The 9765-nt window shown below is 43.2% G+C and overlaps 1 protein-coding gene and 1 non-coding gene across 2 annotated transcripts; one reads left to right on the top strand and one right to left on the bottom strand.

Annotated features, from left to right (window-relative positions):
* Nucleotides 1–4984: 4984 nt before the first annotated feature.
* Nucleotides 4985–6373, top strand: LOC149837944 (pentatricopeptide repeat-containing protein At2g33680-like). The gene has a single exon (XM_090008157.1). The coding sequence runs from the start codon at nucleotides 4985–4987 to the stop codon at nucleotides 6371–6373; it is 1389 nt and encodes a 462-aa protein (XP_089864283.1).
* A 3320-nt stretch (nucleotides 6374–9693) lies between these two features.
* On the bottom strand, nucleotides 9694–9765 carry TRNAQ-UUG (transfer RNA glutamine (anticodon UUG)). The gene has a single exon. It is a non-coding gene; the product is annotated as a tRNA-Gln (tRNA).

Genomic DNA, 9765 nt, shown 5'->3' with positions numbered 1-9765 from the left:
ACGTGGCCAAGGAAGCTGATCTCCTCCTGCCCGAAGAGACACTTCTCTCGTTTGACACAGAGGTCATTCTCCTTCAGCACCTGAAACACTGTTCGCAAGTGCTCAACATGTTCCTCCATGTTGCTGCTGTAGATCACGATATCATCCAGGTAGACTACCACAAACTTGTCTAAGTAAGAGTAGAAGATCTGGTTCATTAAAGTCGTGAACGTGGCTGAAGCATTTATCAACCCGAATGGCATTACTAGAAATTCGTAAGCACCATAGCGGGTGACGCAAGTTGTTTTCGGCTCATCACCTTCGGCAATCCTCACCTGCCAGTAACCCGATCGCAGATCTAGCTTAGAAAAGATACGGGCACTGCCTAGCTGATCGAACAAGTCCGCTATCAATGGCAATGAGTACTTATTCTTCACCGTGACCTTGTTCAAGGCACGGTAATCCACACATAACCGTTTAGAGCCATCATGTTTCATCTGGAAAAGGACTGGGGCACCAAATGAGGCTTTTGATGGACGAACAATGCCCGCGTCCAACATCTCGTCTAGCTGCATGCGCAGCTCCTTCAACTCAGCTGGCCCCATACGGTATGGAACCATTGCAGGAGGCTTCGCTCCCGGGGTCAACTCAATCTTGTGGTCGACCTCGCATCTTGGCGGAAGACGCTTTGGCAATTCCGAAGGCATCACCCCCCGAAACTCCTCCAATAGTGGGGCTAGGGTCAGCGGCACTGCTGCTTCTACCTTCCCTTCATCTGCACACACTGCAACTAAGAATGTCTGCTCTCCATGCTTGACACCCTTCTTCAGTTGCATTGCTGATAACACGGAAGACTTGCCTTTCTGTGTAATGCACTGCACTGTGTGTGACAGGTCTGACCCCATGATCGTCAACGTGTTAAACTTTGGCAACATCATAACATTCTGGCTTCGCAGAAACTTCATACCCAGAATCACCTTAAAATCGTCCAGGGGCACCACAGAGAAGTTGGCTTTGCCGACCCAACTCCCCACTTGAGTAGCCACATCTCTTGCTTCACCAAGGATGGACTTGGTCTCAGAGTTTACTGTTTTGATAGTCCTCTGCTTTGGCCTAGTTTTCAAGCCCAACCGCTCTGCCTCTTCCCGCGAGACAAAGTTGTGTGTGGCCCCCGAGTCTACCATTGCTGAAGTAGACTTTTCATTCATAATGACTTCTACGTACATAAGTTCCTTACTGACCTGCATGTTCTTAGCTGCGCAACTTCTAGCTGCGTTAATCGATCGCATGGCCCCCATCCTTTGTTGCATGGTCTCAGTGTCACTGCATTCAGTATCGCTGCATTCTTTCCGTGCAACATTAGCTTGCCCGTCATCCTTTACAAGGCGCTTTGGGCACTGCCTGACGATATGTCTATCGCCGCAGAACCAACATGTCACAACCGCACCCTTGTTGATGTTGTTATGCTTTGTGAAGTTTTGTTTCTTTTCGGATTGATGGCGTGTCGATGCCTCACCTTTATCATTGCGCTGCTCATCCTTCTTGCCTCCGTGGTCAGGCTTCTTCCCAACTTTGGTTGATGGAGTGAAAGACTTGCGCTGAGTGTCAACTAAGCGCTCAGCCGCCACATATGCATCTTCCAAAATACGGGGGTTGCTCTTTTCCACTTCAGACTGTGCCCATGGTTGAAGTCCCACAATGAACCAGTTGAGCATGTCGTCTTCTGGCATGTTGGGTATCTCCAGCATAAGCTTCTGGAACGTTCTGACATAGTCTTGCAACGAACCAGTGTGTTTGAGCTCACGAACCATCCGATAAGCCTGTCTCTGCGCATTTCTTGGCATGAAGCAGTTGCGCAACTCTATTTTGAAGTCATCAAAGGTGTCTATCACACATTGACCCCTCTCCATGTCATTGCGCTTCCGCCTCCACCAAGCGATAGCATCCCCATCAAGTAAGGCCGCTGCAGCCTTGATCCTCAGATCTTCGAGGGTCACATTATGGATATCCAAATAGTCTTCTACTTGGAACAAGAAGTTCTCAATGGCCTTACTGTCGCGAGAACCATTGAATTTTGCGGGTCTAGGTATATCAATTATTGATGGTCTCTCACCATTTCCGCCATTTAGGGTCATCGTCCGCTGCAACGTACGGTTCTTCAACTCAAGATCGGTCACTGTAGTCATCAATGAAGTGACCTGCCCCATTAGTAAGTTCACCTGCTCTTGCAGACTCGCCACCACATCATTCAATCCATTGAATGATTCACATGCGCGTGAAATCGCTTCATCATGCGAAGTCACATCTTCCACCAGCTTGTTAACAGTTGCAACCAACTCTTCTTGGCCCCGAGGTGAACCCATCTCCTCAGCTTCAGCAATTGCCTTGCCTTTGGTGTTGCGCAAGTGTTGATAAGGCACCACGATGTCTTGCTCACAAATCGCAGCCTGTCGGCGTGTCTGTCGACACCGACTTCGGAGTCCCTTCCCCAGCACGAGAACGGGCTTTGGTACCACTTGTCACGGGCCTATTTCCTTCAATGGGCCAACGCGGCGCGACGGTCCTTCCTTACCACCGCAAGCCTACTCGTCAGCTCGCTTGCCGGTCGTGGAAGCTTGTAATCAGAGTGCAAGAGAGCAAGAGATAATAGAGGGAGAGAAATTGCAATCACAAGAAGCAATCACAACGAGGGTGAACAAAAGAAAGCTAAACACATTTACTTCATTCACAATTTTGCCTGTAGGCTATTACAGTTCAAGTATACGGGCTGCCCCTTCGGGGTATTGATTCACTTGAACTGGGCAACTTACATCAGACTCAATAAAAGCAAAACAGACTCTAAGCGCAACTGTACACTGTAAGTTGTAAGGGAACAGTCTGAATGTAGTTTTTAACTCTGATGAAAAAATGCATGTGAAGTTAATCTTTTATAATAAAGCTCTGTAAAGCTCCGTAATTTCACCTTCAAGAAAATAGCAAAGAGATTGTGAGAGCACTAGAACCCATAAAAAGAGATAAAATCCCAAAACTCTGATGTTCAGCATCAATGTGCTCATAGATCTCAAGTTCCACATTCTCAGCAGTTTACAGATTGCATAAACACGTATTGAGAAACAACTCATAGCTGCGGCCATTTTAGAATTGGCAATGAAACAGGATAAAGAGAAATATGTATTTTAGAAAATATATTTTGAATTAGTATGGTGTGGCTCATAAAGAGCTCGTTCAAACTCGTGAAATAGGTTTAGCAGACTAAACACAACAATGGGTGTTTAACTCGGCTTGACTGGTGTAGGCTTGTTAACAGAAATAAACATTCATATATATTTAGTATCATGGAGTGATGGTTGAGGTGTTTGGCTTGCACGGGATAAGTTGAGAGTTAAAAATCTTATTGCTTACATCATTGAGATAATGTATTTATTCTGTAAATAAATCAGTTTGACCCTGGTTAGGTTGTTTGGGAGGCCAAATTTTATCATTTTTTATTTTGAAAAATGCATTTTCATGTGAAAAAGTCGGTGCAAACTAGGTTCATTCAACTTGTGCATGACATGAACTCAAGCTCCACCCAGCTCGGTGCAAAACTAGCCGAGCTTGAACACCCATTGTTCGGTTCCTTCAATTGCCAGCCCCTCTGCCCAGAAGGGATCTGGTAGGGGTGGTGACAAGTTATAAACTCACCGGTGGCATCGCTTGCATTCAGGTCGAAGCTGGGTGTAGTCTCTTGGGCAGGGGAACCTCAAGAGTTTTACCAACTGGAGGCTAGCCAATGTGTGGTTTTCCCTCGGTCTGTCAAAAAACAAAACAAAAACATACCAGCCCACTGGGCTTACTTTATGCAAACAAGACAAAAAATTAGATACATCGTGACCCGATCCGACCCGTTTGCATATTGCCAGACCGATCGCCGTGATCATTGCTGGCAGGCCAACTCCCCCGCTGCATCACAGCATGCGGTCCTTAGGGAGTCTGTATAATCGGCTGTGTCATGTAGACACACCCAATTGGATACGGGACGCGGCATTTTTAAAATAGCATACATGGAGACACGACACGGTCAAAATTTGAAGTATCCCTGTGACATTGGCCATCGGAGAACCACAGCCGGGAAGAGGACTCTCACCACCGCCGCTGCTGCCTCGCCAATGAGGGAAAACCTCGCCCCTCTCGTTTCTCAGGTGATGCAGAGACGGCCAGCTGAGTCGGGCCGTCGACTCCCTCTTTCCGGCGGCCGGAGCCCCTTCACCGGCGAACTACAGCGTCTACTCCGGGCTCCTCCATGAATGCATCCGTCTCGGGGGCCTCCAAGAAGGCATTCGCGTCCATACCCAGATGGCCTAATCCGGTTTCGTCCCCGATGTTTTCGTCCATAACGTCGTCCTCAACATGTACGTGAAATGCGGCTGCCTCCGTCGCGCCCACCAACTGTTCGACGAAATGCCTCTGCGAGACGTCGTCTCTTGGACAACCATGATCTCGGGGTTCTCTGGCGACGGTATCCACGGAGACGCCTTCCGCTGCTTCAAGGGCATGCTCCGCTCTGGCGTCTCCATCAACGAGTTCGCGTTCACCGCGGTTCCTCGCGCTTGCTCGGCTGCGTTCTTGGTGGGCGAAGGCACTCAGGTCCACGGGTTGGTGATTAAGGTTCGGCAATGCCGACTTTATGTGTGGAGAATGTTCTGATATCAATGTATGTGAGGTTTGGGGAGGCAGAGTGCGCTAGGCGAGTGTTTAATTGGATGCCTGAGAGGGACGTGATTTCTTGGAATTGCTTGATGTCCGGGAACGTCGATGCCTTGAAGATGATTTGAAGCCCACCGATGCCACCTTTGTAAATCTTCTTGGCGCCTCTGCATCTCGCGCATCTCTGATCATGGGGCAGCAAGTTCACGCATAAACTGTAAGGCATGGGCTGGATGGGTACGCGTGTATCGGGTGCTCTTTGATCAATATGTATTCGGATTCTGGAAGATTGGATCATGCACGCAAGGTGTTTGACAGAATGGCTGTGCGAAATGCGATTTGTTGGACAGGGATGATCGGCAAGTATGCTGTGCATGGCTACCCATTGTTGGCTATGGAGCTCTTTGGTCGGATGCTAGGAGAAGGAATTTCAACAGATCATGTTGCAATTACCACAATTCTTAGCTCCTGCAGTTCCGCTGAATGCCTAGAGGGAGGTAAACAGATCCATTGTTTCTTAGTAAAGAATGGGTTTGAGATGCTTACTTTTGTTAAGAATTCACTCGTGACTATGTATGCAAAGTGTGAAAGTATAATTGATGCTCAGAAGGTCTTCTCTGAAATCAATGAAATTGATTCTGTTTCATTCAATGCTTTGATATCTGCACACGTTCAAGCTGGGAATCATGGAGAAGCGCTTGGTTTGTTCTGCCAGATGCATCGAGAATGTCTTCATTGTAATCACATCTCTTTCACTGGTGCACTAGGTGCGTGCAGTCAATTTGTAGATGCTCGCTTGACAGACCAAAATCTCTTGGGAGAACACATCCATGCATATGTTGTCCAGTCTGGCTATGAGCAGAACTTATTTGTGGGGAATACTTTACTCACCATGTATGCCCATTATGGAAGTTTGTCTTCTGCAGAGAAGATATTTGAAATTTTTGCATTTGAAAGAGATGCCGTCTCATGGAATGCTATGATGACAGGGTATGAGATGTTTGACATGGATGAAGAAGCCCTTAAATTGTTTCAAAGGATGCATCATGCATGTGTGCCAACTACCAGCCTCACATTTATCCTCGTTTTGAGTTCAGCAGTGAATCTTGCATCATTAGATCAACACAAGCAGATTGCTGCTTGTGTTGAAAAATCTGGATTTATTGGAATTTCCAATAAATCCATTAGAAATGCTCTCCTGACCATGTACGCAAAGTGTGGAAGGATAGATGATGCATTCAGGATATTTGATAATATGAGCGATCGAGATATTGTGACCTGGAATGCCATGATCACAAGGTTTGCACAACATGGTCTGGGAAATGCTGCTCTAGATCTTTTTAATGAAATGCAGAGTTCGGGTATCGAGCCTGACCCAGTAATATTTGTAGGCATTCTTTCAGCTTGCAGTCATGTTGGCTTGGTAGAGGAAGGCCAGAGATTTTTTGAGTCCATGAGTAGAGATCATAACATCAACCCCAGCATGGAGCATTATGCATGTATGGTAGATCTTTTTGGTCGTGTAGGATATCTCGAGGAGGCAGTAAAATTTATACAAGAAATGCCCATTCCTTCTTCTAGCTTGCAGTGGAGAATCTTGCTAAGTGCTTGTAGAAACCATAGGGACTCCGAGCTTGGCAAGTTGGCTGCGGAGAAGTTTGATGGAATTGGAACCTTGGGATGCTTCCAGCTATTCCCTATTGTCTAAAATTTATGCTTATGAGCAGAGGTGGGAAGAGATGGCCAATTTGAGAAAGATGAAGTAAAAAAATTTGATAATGCAGTCAAAAAATTTGATAATGCAGTCTGGCTGCAGTTGGATGGAGGTGAAAGGGAAGGTTCATACTTTTCAAATGAAAGATAGATCTCACCCTCAGATGTTAGATATCTATGAAAAGTTGAATGAGTTGATTAAGCTTATTGAAGTAAAAGGCTATGTCAAAGACCTTAGCTGTGATTTTCATAATGTTGAAGAGCAGCATAAACATACTAATCTTTCCTTTCACAGTGAAAAGCACCTGGAACACCTTTGACAATTATCAAGAACCTTCGTATTTGTGGTGATTGCCATACTGCATCGAAGCTATTCTGTGAAGTCACTGAGAGGGATATCTTTATAAGAGATGGATACCGGTTCCATCATTTCAAAAATGGTTTGTGTTCTTGTGGAGATTACTGGTAATCAGAGATCAAGCTGATCAAGACAACCATGGATACAACCTATACACATATGGTTGGCTATAGTAGTGTTGACTGCCATTTGTCTTACATGAGATACAAAGCTGTCACATTGATACAGCTGCAGATACAGGGAAACAGCTACTTTATGTACTTTCGAATGTGACCAATGTACAAGGAATGCAGAAGGTGAGTCAAAAGAGTCTCCGTCTGGCATAGATGCAAAACCTCAATGCACTCTATATAGAAAACGTAGTGGACAACTGTTAGCAACTCTAGCAAAGTTCAGTTGTGAATGAAAGCACATGAAACATTTCCTCTCAAGGGCATGCTGCTATGGTAACTCCCAATGTGGAGATATAAAAATAAAAGAGTGAATAGATGGGACCTCACTACCTCGTCAATCAAATTAGCTAATTTTTGAGTTGCCATTCGAACAATTGGCAGTGAACTTCAGGAACAGCCTCACAGATCAATATGGTTGCCAAACCACCAACTTGCAGAAGTCTCGCTATTTTTACTTGAGATGTTAAAACCGACTGCTCAGATTCCAGAGTCAATAAGGTGTGAGTGTGACCGATCTTTATTTGTGTCAAAAAATGATGATTTTAACCTAGGCTCATCTACATGCTACTTCATTTTTATATATGAAGTTATTTTGATTGGATTACAGTTATATTTGCATGCACCAACCACAATGTAGGCTTCTTTGATTTTTCATCATTAGAGTTCTCCGAATTCCTTTATTTCCTTTAATATCTTTTCTTTGTGAAGTTTGTCTTTTTGAGCTTTCTCTGCAAAATAATTATGCATAAAAAACGTTCCAACAGTCAACTTCCATATGAAGAAGTTTTTGAAATAGATCAAATCCTGAACCTTCTGCAAACATGAAATGGCTATGACACTTGCTGATGGATATTTTTGTCTTGATGATATATATTATACTGTTCTAAATTGATATTTCCACATCAAAATGTTTGTAGGATTACATTGGCCATCCAACTTTTACGCTACCTTTTCATGTCTCAAGGCATTTCAACTAATCATTGTTATACTTTCGCTATGCTGAAATTTTAAACACTAATCCTTCCTATTTCAGCCTCAAAATGCCTGCAATTCTAAAGTTCAGCATATCTTTTATCCAAGGGTAATAGTTGATTGACATAGTGCTTATTTAAAGTTCTGTATTTTTAGACGATATTCTTGTAGTAATAATTTATTAGGTAATATGAAATATTTTAATGATTTTGATAGAAGGAAAGGTTAAAAAAGGAAACATCGAATGCCACTAACTTTGAATGATAAGTTTTGCTGGGAGGTCTTGATTCATGTAAGCCAGGCTGTTAATTTCAGTGGTCTAAAATGTTAGTGAAATTGATTTTGAACAAAAAAATGTCCAAGGAAGCCAAAGTATTTCTATGCCTGCTCAGTAATTTGTGCTAAGCTTTCAAGAGAGAGAGAGAGAGAGAGAGAGAGAGAGAGAGAGAGAGAGAGAGAGAGAGAGAGAGAGAGAGAGAGAGAGAGAGAGACTGTATGAAAAGATAGTAGAAACAGAAGGGTAGAGAACACGAAATAGCTCTTTTGACCATCTCTAGCAAAGGTTAACATGTAAAGACATACATTTTCTTGATTCATTTTTATTTAATATCATTTACATTAGAATTGATCTTTACTTTTTCTTTGAAAGAACTCGAATTGATCTTCATTTCCAACTTTTGGTGATTTTCTCAAGTTTTGGACCTATCCATCCATAATCACCGCTATCTTTCATTCCTTTTATTTTTTTGTGTGGTATTTTCCTTTGTTTTCCCCTTAACTTTATAATAAATTGCTAACATTTTCCTCACATTTTCAATTACAATAATTTTTATACGGGCTGTCCAGTTGTTCGAAGTCGTTCAAGAATTAGGCTTGTTGGTGCCATACTTTATAAGGCCAATATTATACCCCAAAAAAAGCGATATTTTCAGAATATCACTTATTTTGAAATTATATTATTAACATAACAAAAGCACTTTTGCAGGGATTTTTAAATTATTTATATTTTATTTTTTTTCTTATTGTTTTATACATAGTTACCAGAAGCGCCCCTATAGGGGGAGGGGGGAGCGCTCTTCCAAAGCGGTCGTGGGGGAAACCCACTTCCCACTCGCTTCTAAAATCAGTTTCCTCCTCACTCCTTTGTTTTTTTGTGTTTTTTATGTCTCCATGTTTTCCTTTTTCGCTTCTCACACGCTTCCACAATAGCTTCCAAAAGGAAACCCACTTCCCACTCCACACTACTTTTAACACTCGCTTCCCCGTTTCCACTCTACGCTTCTCATATCCATTTCGCTTTCTGGTAACTATGGTTTTATATATACCAATCTTTTTCAGATGTTTTGTTGACAAAAACTCGGTTTTTCAAAATATTACAAGATTTTTCATCGCTGATATTCTTCCTATAACGGGCTTGTTATGGGGTATTATAAAAGTGCGTATCAGATCAGAGCGACCTCTAACAGGTTACCATCAGAACCAGGTCATGGATGAACAACATCCAAAATACCATTGCTGAACTATGTTTTCAGCCGTTCATTTCTCAAACTCTAGATGCCGTTCATCTAGAGTATCAACTATTCTGAAAAAAAAAAGAAGTGGGATCCATGTAGGAAATGTTGAGTCCAACAATGGCGTTCTGGATACGCACTCTATTATAATCAGATAATGAGTAGATAATGATGGGCCAGCAGCTTCTTTCCACGTGTCTCGGGTTCTGGGTTGAGAAACTATAAAAATATTCGCTGACAAATAAAGGAGGAGAGGAAATGGGGAGAGAAACAGCAAAACAAAAAAGAAGAAGCAAAAAATAGGTCCTACCGGGAGTCGAACCCAGGTCGCTGGATTCAAAGTCCAGAGTGCTAACCACTACACCATAGAACC

Source organism: Nuphar pumila, chromosome 5, assembly GCF_984573655.1.
Source record: "Nuphar pumila chromosome 5, dmNupPumi1.hap1.1, whole genome shotgun sequence".
Taxonomy (NCBI): Eukaryota; Viridiplantae; Streptophyta; class Magnoliopsida; order Nymphaeales; family Nymphaeaceae; genus Nuphar; species Nuphar pumila.
This window is presented reverse-complemented; position numbering and strand designations above follow the sequence as displayed.